Genomic DNA, 18,842 nt, shown 5'->3' with positions numbered 1-18,842 from the left:
AAGTGCTGTGCTCGGGGAAGCCCTTGATGTCACTGTCCACATATGGACAGTGACATCAGGGGTTACTCCTTAAGCGGAATCCCCGTTGCCGATGATCTGGGCAGGGATTCCGCTCCTAGAGGAAACCCCTGAGGTCACTGTCTATATATGGACATTGACGTTAGGGTCTCCGCCTGGAGCGGAATCCCGAGCCAGAGTCGGGAACGGGGTTTCCGCTTAAGGAGTAGCCACTAACATCACTATCCATATATGGACAGTGACATCAGCGCTTCCCTCTAGGATTGGAATCCCCACTCATGATACTGAGCATGATACTGTGTGGGCTGAACCGCCGCATCGGATGTCCCTCTTTGTAAAACTAGAAAGTTGGGAGGTATGCCTATCTATACTTTTATTCAGCTTGATGTGCTGTGTACAACCTTCTTTCCTCCCTGCTGGCAGATGATGTCAGCCCAGAGCAGTGTGCAGTCCAATCGGTGTCAGAAGCATCAGCACAGCCAGCTATGTACAGGCTCTACAGCACCAAAATTGTAGGACATTTTTAATAAATAATTTTTTAGAAAGATGCTTAATTTTACATTTAGAAAGCAAATGAAAAATAAAATAAAAAAATAGTGCTAACGTGTCTATAGCCCAAAAGGCTATAACAATAATCTACTGTAGAGTACAAGCATTTAGTTAGGGGTATCACTTAATAATATCTATTATCCCCTTAAGAATCAAGACAATTTTGGTCTTTAAAATGACTTGTCACCTCTCCTGATACGTCTGGTTTAGTAAATACCTGTACTTGTATTCCCCATGAAATAACATTTCTGGAACATCTTTTCAATATACCTCTACTTTGTGACGTCCCTCTAATGTTCCTCTTGGAAATGTATGAATAAATTAACAACTAGACGTTATATTTATTTAACACAGTGGACCAACACCAGCAGATGACAAGGCTCCCCAAACCATCACTGACTGTGGAAACTTCACACTGGACCGCAAGCAATTTGGATTGAGAGTCTCTCGGACCTTGATTTTCAAATGAAATGCAAAATTTACTTTCATATGAAAATAGGACTTTGGATCACTAAGCAACAGTGTTGAGCCACTGTGTTATATCAAGTCCAGAGTCAAGGCAGCCGTCTACCAAGAATTTTTAGAGCATTTCATGCTTCCCTCTGCTGACAAGCTTTAGGGCATGGCCAGACGTGGCGGATTTCCTCCGCAACTGTCCGCATCAATGCCGCACAGAATCTGCATTGCAGATTCTGTGGCGGATCTGCCCAAAATGTGCAGTAAATTGATGCGGATTAGCTGCTGCGTACTACGGTAAAAGTGCTTCCCTTCTCTCTATCAGTGCAGGATAGAGAGAAGGGACAGCACTTTCCCTAGTGAAAGTAAACGAATTTCATACTTACCGGCCGTTGTCTTGGTGACGCGTCCCTCTTTCGGCACCCAGCCCGACCTCCCTGGATGACGCGGCAGTCCATGTGACCGCTGCAGCCTGTGATTGGCTGCAGCCGTCACTTAGACTGAAACGTCATCCTGGGAAGCCGGACTGGAGACAGAAGCAGGGAGTTCTCGGTAAGTATGAACTTCTATTTTTTTTACAGGTTGCTGTATATTGGGATCGGTAGTCACTGTCCAGGGTGCAGAAACAGTTACTGCCGATCGCTTAACTCTTTCAGCACCCTGGACAGTGACTATTTACTGACGTCTCCTAGCAACGCTCCCGTAATTACGGGAGCCCCATTGTCTTCCTCAGTCTGGCTGTAGACCTAGAAATACATAGGTCCAGCCAGAATGAAGAAATGTCATGTCAAAAAAGCAAGACGCATCCGCAGCACACATAACATGTGCATGACAGCTGCGGACTTCATTGCGGAATTTAGAATCTCCATTGAAGTCAATGGAGAACTTCCGCAATGAGTCCGCAACCAGTCCGCCACTGGTCCGCAACATCCATTGTATGCTGCGGACACCAAATTCCGCACCGCAGCCTATGCTCCGCAGCGGAATTTTCAGCCTCGTCTAAACGAAGCCTACTAAAAAGAAGTGGAAGGCAATGGAGAAACGGCTCCGCTGCGGATTAACGCTGCGGAGTGTCCGCAGCGGAATTCAAGAGCAATTCCGCCACGTGTGGCTTTGCCCTTATGGAGATGCTGATTTCATTTTCCAGCAGGACTTGGCACCTGCCCACACTGCCAAATGTACCAATACGTTGTTTAATAACCACAGTATCACTGTGCTTGATTGGCCAGCAAACTCGCCTGACCTAAACCCCATAGAGAATCTATAGGAAATTGTCAAGAGGAAGATGAGACACCAGACCCAACAATACAGACACTATCAAAGCAACCTGGGCTTCCATAACCCCTCAGCAGTGCCACAGGCTGATCGCCTCCATGCCGCGCTGCATTGATAACACCTCAGCAGTGCCACAGGCTGATCGCCCCCATGCCACGCCACATTCATGCAGTAATTCATGCAAAATAAGCCTCGACCAAGTATTGAGTGCATATACCGGACATACTTTTCAGTAGGCCTACATTTTGGTATTAAAAATCACTTTTATATAATATTCAAATTTTCCGAGACACTCAATTTTTCGTTTTCATTAACTGTTACCATAATCATCAACATTAAAAGGAAACAATGCTGGAAATAGATCACTCTGTGTGTAATGAATCTATATAATATAAGAGTTTCACTTTTTGAATTGAATTACTGAAATAAATTAACTATTTGATGATATTCTAATTCATTGAGGAGGACTAGTATATATACTGTATAAAAAGTTAAATCAGTGTATTTTGTGCAACTTTATAATTAGTTTTTATAAAAAATTATTTGGACTTTTTGGGATACATCTGCTCTGTATTCTCTATACAGAGCAGCTGTATCGTGCACTAAATCCTGTTCCCGTCAGGTCCACGGTACTGACAGCTTCAGTGAAAGCAGGTCCTGCATGTCTCCAACACGAAAATACAATGCAGCTGTATCTCTAAAAAGTAAAAATAATTTTGAATAAAAACTAATTATAAAGTTGCACCAATCACACTGACTGACATTTTAGTAAAATAAAAATGCCTTTCAAAGGTTTACATAGCCTTTAACAATTTTTTTTTTCATATGAATGTAGCCCCCCTGCATCCAGACTAAATAGTTGCTGCACCACTTCTTTTCTCAGAGCGCTGGTAGAGATTCTGCCAAATCCAAAGTAGCTGCTTAAAGTCAGTAATGAGTCACTTGGCTCCATTCCATATACAATAAGTTAACTGACAGCTGGACGACTTGATGGTTCTTAAGATCAGTTTTGGTATAATGGTTCTTTGCATCTGCACTAAAGTTGCTCCATCGAGACAATAATCTGATAAATGTGCCCAGATGGCTCTTAAACCATTGCTGAATCAGTGTCCCTTACTGCTAAGGTCACTATAATTGGTGTATCTATGCAGCTAAAACAACTTTCTAAGCAGTGGTGGCATTTTCCTGCGCTCCTTGAGATAAGTGCCTGGGTAATGTGGGCAGACATAGTCTAATAGATTCAAAAAATATTAAGTGTCACTATTTTGCTGTTATCTTACTTATTTTCTTAGCGATTTGTTTTCCAGGAGCCGCTGGATCCTAAGTGCTTTCTATTACTCATACAAAATGTAGCTACATCCCTGAAATAAGTAGCTTTATCTTTTTTTGTCCCAGTCCAGCAGATTATTAATTCGTAGCCGTTGTGTCAATGGGCTCAATAGTAGTATTGCCTATTTAGTCTTCCAAAGACATTTTGTGCCGGTCCAATTATGGGCACGTCGAAAAGCAGTTAAACCACTCTAAATTTCCGTGCATTAGGGCAGGCTGACATTTAAGCTTAATTCAGATAAATAATACACCAGTCGCCAGCGGAGCTTTTATTTACCAATAATTTGTGTATTCATTCTTACCAAACACGAGAAATAAAACAGAATTTATTACTTGAGTGTAGATTTTCTTTGTATGTAACAGAAAACTTGAAGGTACATTGTTAGATCTTCCCTGACTCGTGGATTTAACACATCAGCTCATATTCTTATTTGCTTGAGTATAATATTTTTACACGTTTTTGTATTTTTTAAAAGGATATTACGGTTTTAACAAATAAAGGTTATTCTTTTCCCAATATACTTTCTGCCTCAATTTCTCAAGACTTTCAAGATCGCAGCTTGCCATCATTCAATAGGAACCTTCATTCAGTGGGAAAAAGATTATCCTGGTCATGTGATGGGCACACAGGTGCTTGGTTTGTTACAAGACAGACTGATAACTGTAACGGGCCGTACACCCACTGGCGTAGCTATAGGGGTCGCAGCGGTCGCAATTGCGACCGGGCCCCGAAGCCAGGGGGCCCACAGCCCCCCGCACCACATCAATAAAAAGTTACTATAGTAACTCGGGCCGCGGGCCCCTGTTACTATAGCAACAGACTTTACTTACCTTCCTGGTTCCGGATCGCAGCGGAGGTCCTGACGTCAAACGCTGTGCGCAGCGCATGACGTCACAGCGCTATGCGCCGTGCACAGCATCGAGACGACAGAACTACCGCCACAGCTGAAGAGGAAGGTAAGATTAGCCTTGACTGGCGGGGTCCGACTCCCGGGACCCGCCAATCAGCTGTTTTGAAGGGGCCGCAGCACTCGTACGAGAGCTGCTCTCCTTCATTCCGGTCACACTGTGAATCGGTGTCGGCGATTCACAGTGTGAGCGAGTAGTGAAATGAAGGGGAAGCAGCTCTCGTACGAGTGCTGCGGCCCCTTCAAAACAGCTGATTTGCTGGTCCCGGGAGACACATCAGCTATTGATGGCCTATCCTGTGGATAGGCTATCAATGTTTAGGGACTGCACAACCCCTAAGCCTACGATGTAGCAGGCTTAGGGGGCCCATGAGACAGGATCACAGATTGTGTGATCCTGTCTGCTGTGCCCTGTATCTAAGCCAATCACATGGTTGGCTTAGATACATGGCCCATGCGTGATCCTGTCTGCTGGGCCCTGTATCTAAGCCAATCACATGGTAGGCTTAGATACATGGCCCATGCGTGATCCTGTCTGCTGGGCCCTGTATATAATCCAATCACATGGTAGGCTTAGATACATGGCCCATGTGTGATCCTGTCTGCTGGGCCCTGTATCTAAGCCAATCACATGGTAGGCTTAGATACATGGTCCATGCGTGATCCTGTCTGATGGGCCCTGTATATAAGCCTACCACACTGTAGGTTTAGATACAGGGCCCCAGCAGACAGTAATCTTATACTGTATAAGATTACTGTCTGCTGGACCCTGTATCTAAGCCTACGTTGTGGTAGGCTTAGATACAGGGTCCCACAGACAGTATCACACATGGGCCCTGTATCTAAGCCTAACACATGTGTGTTTTCTTACAGGTTCGGTCGTTGGACTACGGCGGATTCCAGGACTACTTCGATGACGGCTTTTTTTTTTATTATCAATAAAATGGTTAATGAGGGTTGTGTGGGTTTTTTTTTTATTTCAATAAAATATTTTTTCTATGTCTTTGTGTTTTTTTCTAAACTATATTACTACCGCCTTAGTAATGGCCGCCGGCTGATTGACACTATCCATTGCTAAGGCCGGGCTTAGTGTTAGCCGGTGCAGAGGCTAACACTAACCCCCTTTATTACCCTGGTACCCACCGCCACCAGGGGTGCTGGGAAGAGCCGGGTACCATCCAGTACCTGGCCATCTGTAGTGATGGTCAGCCACTGGGGTGGCCGCAGGATGGTATTATCAGGAGGGGAAAGGCCAGATACAGGCTGCTGCTTTATTGTATCTGGCTGGTTATGAAAAATGGGGGGGACCCCACGTCATTTTAAAAAAACAAAAAAAAAAATAATTGGAAAGAACGATGTGGGGTTCCCCCCAATTTTCATAACCAGCCAGATACAACAGCAGCAGCAGGCAGCATTACCAGGGTGGGAAGGGCCACTGTTTTTGGCCTTCCCCAGCCTAATACTACCAGCCTGCGGCCGCCCCGGTGCTTAACCGTCACTGCAGATGGTCGGGTACTGGTTCGTACCCGGCTCTTCCCAGTACCCCTGGTGGCGGTGGGTACCGGGGTAATAATGGGGGTTAGTGTTGGCCTCTGCACCGGCTAACATTAAGCCCCTCCTTAGTAATGGAGGTTGTCAATCAGCCGGCGGCCATTACTGAGGCGGTGATAATAAAGTTTAAAGTTTAAAAAGATACAAGCACATAGAAAAAATATTTTATTGAAATAAAAAAACACAACCCTCATTAACCATTTTATTGAGAATAAAAAAACGCCGTCATTGAAGTCCTCGAATCCGAAGTCCAACAACCGAACCTGTAAAAAAACACAAACACACAAAAATAATCAGTAACACATAAAGAAGCAAAATTATTATTCTTACCTTTCCTGGGTCCAGCGCTGGAGCCGCAATGTCAGCGAGCTGAGCCCTGTATCTAATCCAATCATGTGTGATACTGTCTGCTGAGCCCTGTATCTAATCGTATCATGTGTGATACTTTCGGCTGGGCCCTATATCTAATCCTATCATGTGTGATACTGTCTGCTGGGCCCTATATCTAATCCAATCATGTGTGATACTGTCTGCTGAGCCGCTGTATCTAATCCTATCATGTGTGATACTGCCATCCGAGCCACAGTATCTAATCCAATCATGTGTGATACTGTCTGCTGAGCCACTGTATCTAATCCTATCATGTGTGATACTGTCTGCTGAGTCATTGTATCTAATCCTATCATGTGTGATACTGTCTGCTGGTCCCTGTATATAAGCCTATCATGTGTGATACTGTCTGCTGAGCCACTGTATCTAATCCTATCATGTGTGATACTGTCTGCTCAGCCACTGTATCTAATTCTATCATGTGTGATATTGTCTGCTCAGCCACTGTATCTAATCCTATCATGTGTGATACTGTCTGCTGAGCCAATGTATCTAATCCTAGCCATAGTTTATAGGGTCGAGGTGCTATAGATATGCTATGCTGTCTCCTATACACACATTTTTTTTTGGGCGGACACATATGTATTGGGGCTATTTCCCCTGACATTTTAAGCCCTGAGGGTATGTTCACACGGCAGCATCCGTTACGGCTGAAATTACGGTGCTGTTTTCAGGAGAAAACAGCACCGTAATTTCAGCCGTAAAGGCATGTGCAGGCGTTTTTCGCTGCGTCCATTACGGACGTAATTGGAGCTGTTTTTCCATGGAGTCCATGGAAAACGGCTCCATTTACGTCTGAAGAAGTGACAGGCACTTCTTTGACGCGGGCGTCTTTTTTACGCGCCGCCTTTTGACAGCGGTGCGTAAAAAAAATGACCGTCGGCACAGAACATCGTAAGACCCATTCAAATGAATGGGCAGATGTTTGCCAACGCTTTTGAGTCGCATTTTCGGACGTAATTCAATGCTAAAACGCACGAATTACGTCCGTAGATAGGGTGTGTGAACCCAGCCTTAGTGACGCCCCGGCTGCTAGTGCTGCATTGTTGGGTCACTTAGGAGACCCAGCGATGCAGCTGAAAGCTGCGGACCGTCGGCCATGAGAAGTTTGCAGGGGGGGGGGCCCAATAAGAACTTTTGCATCAGGGCCCATGAGCCTTTAGCTACGCCCCTGCGTACACCTGTGTGTCCGTCACATGACCAGGATGTATTTCTATCCACTGGAAATAAACAATAAAGGTTCCTGCAAGCAGAGATCTTGAAAACCTTTAAGAATTGATACAGAAAGTGTATTAGAAAATGTTATACCTTTCTATTATACAGGGTGGGCCATTTATATGGATACACCTAAATAAAATGGGAATGGTTGGTGATATTAACTTCCTGTCTGTGGCACATTAGTATATGGGATGGGGGAAACTTTTCAAGCTGGGTGTTGACCATGGCGGCCATTTTGAAGTCGGACATTTTGTATCCAACTTTAGTTTTTTCAATGAGAAGAGGGTCATGTGACACATCAAACTTATCGAGAATTTCACAAGAAAAACAATGGTGTGCTTGGTTTTAACGTTACTTTATTCTTTCATGAGTTATTTACAAGTTTCTGACCACTTATAAAATGTGTTCAAAGTGCTGCCCATTGTGTTGGATTGTCAATGCAACCCTCTTCTCCCACTCTTCACACACTGATAGCAACACCACAGAAGAAATGCTAGCACAAGCTTCCAGTATCCGTAGTTTCAGTTGCTGCACATATCGTATCTTCACAGCATAGACAATTGCCTTCAGATGACCCCAAAGATAAAAGTCTAAGGGGGTCAGATCGGGAGACCTAGGGGGCCATTCAACTGGCCCACGACGACCAATCCACTTTCCAGGAAACTGTTCATCTAGGAATGCTCAGACCTGACACCCATAATGACATAAATAACTCATGAAAGAATAAAGTAACGTTAAAACCAAGCACACCATTGTTTTTCTTGTGAAATTCTTGATAAGTTTGATGTGTCACATGACCCTCTTCCCATTGAAAAAAAGTTGGAAACAAAATGGCCGACTTCAAAATGGCCGCCAGGGTCAACACCCAGCTTGAAAAGTTTCCCCCCTCCCATATACTAATGTGCCACAAACAGGAAGTTAATATCACCAACCATTCCCATTTTATTTAGGTGTATCCATATAAATGGCCCACCCTGTACAATGAATAATATTTAATTGCTGTAATACCCCTTTAACCTCTTTAGTTCTTGCTGTTTACAAGTTATGAGAATTTTTATTGAAGAAGTTATTGTCTGTTGAATTCAGCTTTACTTTTTAGGATTAAGAATCCAGATTTTTATCTTCTGTATATTCAGAGAACTTGTCAAATTCCATTTTGGATAAGCCCATTGTTTTGAATGGCAAAACTACTCTTCAGAAGGCTGCTTTGTGTTCTACTTCTTTTGGTTATATTATTTGAATGTTCTTCACTGCATGAGAGGTTTGATAACAGGTTGCCTACAATTGTGTATTATCTGCTGAAGACTTGTGGTATACTTAAAAGGATATTCCTATCTAATAAAGTGATGACATCGCTAGGATATGCCATCCCTTAATAATCTTGGTGGTTAGACCTCAGGAAACCCCACTAATCCTTTAAATGAAGGGGCACGAGTGTTAATTTAGCGCTGCGTCCCCATTACTGTTTTTTTCCTGTACACCAATATCCTGGCCACACGCTGTTCAGTGAGCTGCAGCCAGCCTTATTCATGTGAGTGTGCCAATGTGCAGGAAAAACTTAGAAGGGGATGCAGTTCTAATTCGGCGTTGTGGCTCCTTCGTTCTTAGCTTGTAGATAGAGGAAGGATTAATATTTAAAATGTAGCCTTTAATAGTGTCCATATAAAATGGAATATCAATATAGTACAGTTATACTGTTGTGTTATTGGACATACACATTGATCTCTATTCACAGTGATGAATAGAGGGTTAAAGTTCCTTGTATATACAACAGGGTATGCTTGGATCATGCAAGTTTGCACAGTGGCATTATGTCTGTCCATCAAGCCTCACTCTCAACCCTCACTGTTGACAACACATCGGGCACCCGTCCTGAAAAGAACGACCCTGTTGTCTCCGGAACCTATCCCTAAGATTGTATTCTTATTCCCTAGCTGAAGCTCGTGCTCCTACGCGTTTCCCTAGTTACAGGCTGGTTCGTCAGGAAGATATTAAGCATAGTAGCGTAGTAGATCATTTGGCAGTGGCAGCGAGTGCTTCTGACCGCACTCCTTTTGTATGACAGATAGCTCCGCCCCTTCTGGGGCCTCGGTCATCGGACGTCCAATCAATCACGTGCACTGATGCGTCATCAGTCTCGCATTGTCATCGCGTCTTAGTTCCCTCCCCAGTGGGCCGGACTCTCGGTATGTATACAGGGATTCCTTCAGCTATATCCCTATTGACTTAATGCTTCCATAACAAAGTGTGCATATATGATTGATTATGGTGTTCATTAGGGTCAAACCACAATCCAAAAAAAGAGGCAGCACTCCAGTAGTATAGAAAAATCCAAAATTTATTCACCCAACATACAGGCAACATTTTACCTTCCCATTGAAGGCATTTTCAAGCCTTGTGGTTTGATCTTTGCTTGAGGTCTTTTGTCAAGATTCCTCTGAGGATAGCACCCACAACTTTATGCTACAGTGCAGCTCCTATATCTCGTTTGCTCCTGTGTTCATTAGGGGATATTTAAAAGGCTCCAATGCTCGAGCCATAGAACGGTTACATTGCAGCAGTGTTTCGTTTCACCACAATATGGAGCTAAATACGACATTAGAACATTAATTCAGCCATAATTTATTGTTTAAGTATCATCTGAGTGACCAACTCCTGACTACATAAAATAGCTAAGGATGGCAGATACATATTCTATTATAGGTGTCTGATTGTGCCATCAAAAAGATATCTATATCTGACTCCTCAGAATATGCTGTGGAAATGTATAGTACTGGTCATAAATATATGCGTATCATAGGAAGCAGGCATAATTGAGATTTTCATTCAAGCCCTCTGGGGCCACTGATCTCATTTTATGGATCCATCGACTTTCAACCTGTAACAGGTCCCTGTCCCAGTTTTCCCCTCTTGGACTAGGCTCAATGTGTTGTATGCCCTGGAATTTAAAAGCCCCAGGATTACCTCCATGTACTGCCCATATATTGAGGTATCTTTTTTTATTAAGGATATCATTGTAATTATTCCTTATCCTTCTTCTGAACTCACGTTTCATTTTGCCAATGTAATCCATTGGACAAGTACATTTAGCCATATAGACTCCTTTAGATAGACAATTGATAAACTCTCTGTTTTCATATTCCATGCCAGTTGTTGTACTCATGACGGTTTTTGATACTGTTATGAATTCATATGCTAGGCATTTTCCACATTTGAAGGTCCCTAGGGGTCTTCTACTAAGCCAGCTATCTTTTTGGGGGTATTGGTCTAAAATGACTCTGCACGAGTTTTATCATTCAAGCCTTTATTCCTTCTAAAAGTGATCTGAGGTCTTTCTCCTAGCGCTTCTTTCAAGTCATTATCCTCCATAATGATACCCCAATGTTTCTGGATAATTTCTATGACTTGTTTATGAGCCCCATCATAGGTCCCTATGATACGCTTATAAGTATTTTTAGCAGGTGTTTTTGCTTTTGGTATGAGTAGGTCTCTTATTTTGGTACTTATTGCATTCTTAAATGCTTCTCTGAGGATCTGATCAGGATAACCTCTCTGGCGAAATCTGTCTCTAATATCCGCTGCTTGTGTCGAAAAATATTTTGGTATTGGAACAGTTTCTCCTGAGACGGAGGTATTGTCCCTTAGGTATCCCTCTTTTCAGGGCATACAGGTGGGCACTCTCCCATCTCAGGAGACTGTTAGTGGCAGTGGACTTCCTGAAGACCTCTGTCTCAATTTTACCTCCTGTTCCACTTGATATCATAACATCCAAGAATGCCAGAGTATTGGGGTCACTCTCTGGGGTGAAGCTGAGACCAATTTGATTAGTATTTAGATCAGATACAAATGGATCAAATTCTATCTGAGTCCATATCCATAAAATTAATATGTCATCAATGAATTTCAGCCAAAGGCCTATTGACTCCTTCCATTTGGTATTGGCCTCTGAGAAAAACACATTTTCTTCCCACCAACCCAGGAGTAAGTTGGCATAGGAGGGGGCACAGGGGCTCCCCATAGCCGTACCCCTGAGTTGGTGGTAATAATGCCCACCAAATAGAAAAATTTGTTTTGTTAAGTTGAACTCAATGAGCTCAATCACAAAGGAATTATGTTCCCTTAGATAATTTCCCCTCGTTTTCAAGTATGTAGATATTGCTTTAAGTCCTATATTATGTTGGATTGAACAGTACAGTGCCTCCACATCAATTGATGTTTTTAGTGTCGTGGGGTCCCAGATGTTGGACCCCCCCTGATCATAAAGTGATGACATATCCTAGGGATATGCCATCACTTTATAAGATGGAAAAAAAAACTTTAACTTACATTAATACTTCAACCAAAACATAAGACATATATTAGTAAATCAGAAGTTAGAGCACCAGCAAAAGTTTGTTATTTTTGTCTGTTTTGCTTACCGTGATATTGTATTTTGTGTTTTGTTGTATTTTTTTCCAACATATGGCCAACGGTAAGTCCAGTCATATCGGTTGTCACCTTCTCAGTAAATTGTTACTTTGCTATTGATACAGTTGCACATCAGTTTCCAAGAAATAAAGTCAATGACATATAGCAACCTATATACAATAGAACAAAAACAGGTCCATATATCTGTAAGTAAATAAAACAATTACCAAATACTGGCTGCTGCTCTAATATATGGCCAATTCTACATTGGTGGAAATCCTCTTTAAAGGAAACCTGTCACCAGAATCTCACCTATTGAACTCTACTCACCCCTCGCTGGCTGCTGCTGTCAAAAGTTCATTGCCGTTATCCCCTCTCCTAAACTTCTCCTCTGACCATAAATAAGGGTCTGCAAACATTTCTCGCCTTTTATGGTAATAATCCAGCAGTCTCGTTTGTTCCTCTTCTTATGCCCGCCCACCGCCAAAAATTGGCCTGCCCTGAATGCCGAAATCTCATCTGAGATAGCGTGCATGCACCCGTCATGTATGGTAAAACGCCCTTCCTTGCTCCGTCCAGGCCTCAAATCTAGTTACTGTGCATGTGCCGCTATAGTGTCCGTTGTGTGCATGCACCAGAACAGGACATCGATGCGCAAGCGCAGGATTTTGTGTATGCTGGGGGGAGGAGAGAAGCTGTCAATCAAAAGTAAGGAGGCGGGGTAATCTGAAAGGCTTGAAGAACGAAGATATGACTCTTTTATGCTGCTTAGCATACAGCACGGCAACACAAAAAAACGGAATACTATGGATACAGAGCCGACTCAGAACATAAATATAGGTTACATAAAGATTTTTCACCTACTTCCACCAGGTATTGCTGGTTTAATAGGTGAAATAGTGGTGACAGGTTCCCTTTAAGCTCTTTCCTCAAAGTTGCACAATGTCCAAATAATGTATGTGAGTAAACCTAAAATATGAGATGGTATCTTCTCTTGCGTGCGGATTCCTATATACCACAGCTGGCGGCTCTTTAGCAGCTGTTAACATAGCTGTAAGGGTTAAAAGGGCAGACATAATGACATATTTAATGTTCTGCTTTTTTTAATATAGTATGTGCGAAAGACATCCCTAGGCTTCTCTCCAAAAGACTATAGGCGCTGTACTGGTTTCATCTACTTACTTAAAACTATATCACCCCTTTAATTGTCACTGTATAAGGAACATTTGTAGAAACACCATAGAGATCCATGTCATTCCCACAAATGTATTAAGTAAATGTACAGTATCTACATTGTTGACAGCTGCGAAGGAGTAGTCACTGTTTTTTTAAATTATCAAACAAGAGATTATTTATGATCTAAAAATGCATTAAAAAAATGCAGCATTGAAAATATCCTCTGCCATATGATATACAGGTTGTCTATAGATATTAGGTTCTGTTCAAACTAGCGCCATGGCTTCCATTTATAACGGAGGCATGACCATTGTGACGTGTATGTTTTCTGAAAGATCCAAACAGACACTGATTAAACCCATTCCCTTATAATGGGGTGTATTCCGTTTTGTAAGGGATTCTGGAATTTTTGATTGCAAGAATAGAGCTGCAGACTACGCTATTCTTGCAGTGAAAAAAAAAAAACGTCAAATTTTTTATGGAACTCCCAAACAGTAGTATGAACAAAACTTTAAATTGTTGGTACAGACTATTTTCTGAAAACAATTAAACTGTTCTTTACTCCATGTATCAAGGTCAACAAAAGGTAAAAATGTAGCTTACTTCAGGCACCACTCTGTTGGGGAAAGAGAAAAAAACTCAAATATAATAAATTGTGAATGAACAAATATTCTAAAAGAATAAAATGCTCAATAAAAATAATTTCTATTTGACAAGAGGAAATTGCACATCCTCAATCAGGATATGATATGAAATTGAGGAGATAACATTACTTAGTGACAGCATTACCTACTTTATTGTGCATTTTATAGCTGTCTTTATAGTATCAGGCCAGATCACTTGTTTTTCTCTGTTCCTGAATACTGTGACTCCGTGTAATTAATAATAGATTGTGTTTTATATTTACAGTGGGATGCTATCACAGAAATGGATGAATATAATCGGCCTATTCATACATACCAGGTATGTAACGTCATGGAGGCAAATCAAAACAACTGGCTTCGTACCAACTGGATCTCTCGGGATGCTGCACAAAAAGTGTTTGTCGAGATGAAATTTACACTCAGGGACTGTAACAGCATTCCTTGGGTAGTGGGCACCTGCAAGGAGACTTTTAACCTTTACTACATGGAATCTGATGAAGCACATGGTCAAAAGTTCAAGCCAAGTCAGTATAGTAAGATAGATACTATTGCTGCTGATGAAAGTTTTACACAAATGGATTTGGGTGATCGCATCCTTAAACTCAACACAGAAGTGCGAGAGGTGGGTCCCATTTCTAAAAAAGGGTTCTACCTTGCTTTCCAAGACATTGGAGCCTGCATTGCTTTAGTCTCTGTAAGAGTCTACTACAAAAAATGCCCCTATATGGTGCGCAACTTGGCAATGTTTCCTGACACCATTCCAAGAGTTGATTCATCTTCACTTGTCGAAGTAAGAGGGTCCTGTATTAAATATGCGGAAGAAAGGGACACTCCTAAATTGTATTGTGGAGCTGATGGTGACTGGCTGGTACCACTTGGACGTTGTGTCTGCAGTGTTGGCTACGAGGAGGTGGATGGAACCTGCCATGGTGAGTGAAGGTTAACTCAGTGAGAAGTTTATGGTAACATTTTACAAAGTAAAAGTTACTTTTATTTCTGTCTATTTTTGTTATTGTTGCATTATTATTATTTTAATTGTAATTTTGGATAAAAATGTAATCTCAAATTAAAAAGTACAGAGTAGAAATGATTTATTAAGTGCTAGTGGTGTGGTCAACAATGAATAGCAATGCACAAATGTGAGGTTATAGCTCTTTAAGGGTTCATTCACATAGTTCTTAAGGTTGTACGAGGGCACATAGAATGCCATATGATTCTGTACCATGCATCATTGGGTGCCATGTGTGCTGTATGTCTATGCTCCCCTAGAAAAGCTCTGTACATACGTTTGACTATTGGGCTTTCTACTGTCGGACTTATACATAATCCAACAGAAGAAAAACTCTGTAAGAAATCGGAGACATACGAAGACACCGGAAAGGCCCCATGCACATCTTTGGGAGCCATATTACGGCTCCATCTAAAATGCTCCTTGTAGCCACCCTCTGCTCTGGCTAATAGATGGGATTTTCTACTATTCAATCAGAATTCCTTTATAGGGTAATTGAAAATAGATTTTATAAAACAGACAACGCCTTTCAGTTGTATCACTTCTCTGCTAGTCTTCATTATTGCTATTTTAATGAGACCCTCGGTTTACTCTGTAAGCCACTAGTCAGGCTCTATTTTGTTGTTATATTATGTACTTTGGAAACTTCTTTTTTGTTTTTTAAGATATTGCTAACAGATGTTTTACTGGGAAAATGTATTTTGTTTATACTACATTTTCAGGTTTTAAAATCCTACCAGATGAATTCTCAATATAATACTTGAGCAAGCATGGTTATATGTTATGGTGTTACTGGTTCCTATGTTATAGTACAACATTATTCTAAGTCTAGGGTAAATTACATCTTATTTAGCCTAAACAATTCTATTGAGTGAGCAATTTTCTGAAATATGTAAATATTCAAGTACCATCCAAGGTGCCCACCAAGGAACCAAGGATTATTTCGTTTAGGCATCATGAATGACCCCCTATACGTCTATTGGAGCGTATTAAGTTTCCGAACTTATAAAAAGGTTATAAGGAGCCATAATACATTTGAGTTCATAAGGCCTGAAACCAACTGCACTGTGATGAAATGTTTTTTTTTTTATGGTTTGAGATACCAAAAAGCTAGAAAGAAAATGTATGGTTCTGCATAGTAACCTCATAGATCACCAAGTATCTTCTCATCTGGAAAGAGCGCATATGATTTATGCATGGCTGACAGCAAGCAGAGATTTTTATTTATATAAGAATGAAAAACCTCAAGCTTTTACATGGTAGGTCCCATATTATCCATAGAAATTATATTATCATTGATAAAAATGGTTTGGATGATTTTACTTTCTCAACTCACTAATTCAGACTTCATAATAATTCAAGTTAATTGGCATTTTTGTTAGATTTCTTATGATATTTTAATCATGTGAAGCGTTGCCAGATATTGGAAAAGTGTATTTGGAAAGGTGAAATGTATGTGACATTACTGTAAACATAGGTTATTCCATTTTATAGAACATTATCCCAAACATTCTGCTGTTTCCAGTGAACTTTTAAAAACTGGGTGTTTCTTTGCAATGTTTTGAGGGTTGAAAATGTCATAAAGTTGGGTGAAACTCAACCAAGTAATGGTAAAAATAATGAATTAACAAATATTTCTGCATTTCATTATAGTCACAACCATCTTGACAACTCCTGTCCGTATACAGCACATTTAACACCGGCGCCGGATAGACCACATTGACTTATAACGTGGTCTGTGAGCTTCCATTGTGGTTTCCATAATTTTGACTGTAGAATAATGCTGCATGTATCGTTATTCTTTCCGTAAAGTTAGACGGAATCTGCAACAGAGATTTCTTTAACAGAGCCTCTGACACAGATGTGAATAGAACCTGAAGCGGTTGTCTCAATAAGACAAATTATTTTCATGTGCTCTGTTAGGGCATATGGACGTCATAGAGGGTGGTAAGATTCGGTAACAAAGAGTGACTTGCTCCCGGGGAAACTAACCTCTCTAGGTATTAGATGGTCATCCGTTCATTTGAATGGCCGGCATGTAATACTAATACTACATTAACAAATGTATGGTCAGCTGCAACCCAGAAGCTGGACCTGCGTTGATCATCTGATTCTCCTGGCTGTTTTATTTGCAAAAGACTATAAATAACAGTTGACCTGATGAGGCAACGGCTTTAAAAAAAAAACGTATAAAATATACATTATACATTGCCCTGCTTTAAACGGTGGTAAATACAGCTAAATCTCTTCACCGATTCTCTATGGCTCTGCTGGGCTTATTTTAGCAGGTGCAGCTTGTCTTTGTGAATATATACCTCTACAGCTGTACTCTCTTTATATCTACTAGACGACAGCTGGATGTACCTGGCAGTTCTCCTAACTCTTCCCTAAACAGCAAAGGGACAAACAACGAAATGACTTTAGAAATAATTTTCCCTCTGCATCATAGCAAACAACTGTACCTGAATGAAAGGCGAAATGCGTTGCTGAATACGGCTAGGACATCACAAACCAAATGCTGGTGAATTGCTCCAAAGTAACGTTATTTTCTTACTAAAGTCTCCGAAAATAAGCTACTAGAAGGATGCCTGCTTCTTCATGCTGTGAATCTAATTATGACTGTCAGCAACGTATAAGGAATTTGTATGTGTATTGAAGCTTATAGTCATGCATTGTGCGTGACAGAAACTTTCTCTATGATTTTTCCTAAATAACTGCTCCCGCTGAGGTTGAACTCCAGGCCGGAGAAGTGGTCAGGATATTCTACTGTTAGTTTTATATTTTACTACCCACAGCGATGTAACCTCCTAAGCCTCTGCATTTCTATCCAGCTGTTGAAATAGCTGTAATAGTGCCAGCCGCCTTATTAAACAAGCCACCTTGAATTCCAAATGATTGTAATGCTGCCTCTTTTTCTCCAAAATTGCCAGCAAATGCAAAATACTAAGGGATATGAGAGTAATAAATCTAAAGAAATTTGCTGCATCGTTTTTTGTTTCTCCTCTAGATTACAATACCTGTGCCAAGATTAAAAGGAAAAAAAATAAAAAAATCTTGGCTATAGTTTGCACACCTCCTCTCCTATCGAGCATCATTCAGTGGTATTATACAACAGACAGCTGACCATTCTCTTTGTGAGCATTTTAAAGCCCACATATGGACCAAACAAAGGCGCGTGATAACAGGACTACTATGACAATTCTCTAAACTTGTCCAGGATCAATCTCTAGCCCACGTTTCCTGATCCTAGGTTATTATTACTGTGCTAACTGCGTTTTATGTTATGCAACATTATTCGTATTACAAAAAAAATCTGCATTACAATATAATAATGCAATAAATACAAAAGTACCATAGACAAAATACGTAAATTGATTATTAGAAAAGACATGAGCCATAGTTCCATCATGGCGGTGTTAAAAAATATGTAAATCTTTAGTAACATGTTGTAGCTGAGTTCAGGGCCACCATCAGAAATTTCTGGGCCCCACACAGCCAAGGAGTCTGGGGCCACCCTCACTATTGGGGCTGGCACAAAGTAAAGGGGTGGGAGGTAAGGCGGCAGTGAAAACTAAACTAGTATGGCCTCTTTGGAGGGGCAGGGCAGAGACAGCTGGTGGGTATCAGGGTAAGGTGGAGAGACTAAGTGACAGAGCTCAGTGGGGGAAGGAGGAGGGGATTTCTGGGAGAACAGATTGTGGCACGGGTGGCGACACCGGGCATGAGGGCGCCCCTGCCGCCCATCGGAACGGGCCCCCCCAATGGCTGGCGGCGTATTATAGCAGAGCAGGGAGGAGCGAAATCCCATGTGGCCGGTGATTTCGCTCCTGGAGCGCTCCGCTTGATGTCTCTGTCCATATATGGAGAGTGACATCAGGGGAAAATCCTGAAGGGGAATCCCCGTCCGCAGCG

The 18,842-nt window shown here is 41.5% G+C and overlaps 1 protein-coding gene across 3 annotated transcripts in view; it reads left to right on the top strand.

Annotated features, from left to right (window-relative positions):
* EPHA6 (EPH receptor A6) overlaps positions 1-18,842 on the top strand; it is an 886,412-nt gene that overhangs the window by 229,035 nt on the left and 638,535 nt on the right. For all 3 annotated transcript variants that reach the window (XM_075854449.1, XM_075854448.1, XM_075854450.1), the window contains one exon: positions 14,187-14,850. In XM_075854449.1, the coding sequence (XP_075710564.1) occupies positions 14,187-14,850 (664 nt within the window). The remainder of the gene's footprint in view (positions 1-14,186; positions 14,851-18,842) is intronic.

Source organism: Rhinoderma darwinii, chromosome 2 (assembly GCF_050947455.1).
Source record: "Rhinoderma darwinii isolate aRhiDar2 chromosome 2, aRhiDar2.hap1, whole genome shotgun sequence".
NCBI classification, from domain to species: Eukaryota; Metazoa; Chordata; class Amphibia; order Anura; family Rhinodermatidae; genus Rhinoderma; species Rhinoderma darwinii.
This window is presented reverse-complemented; position numbering and strand designations above follow the sequence as displayed.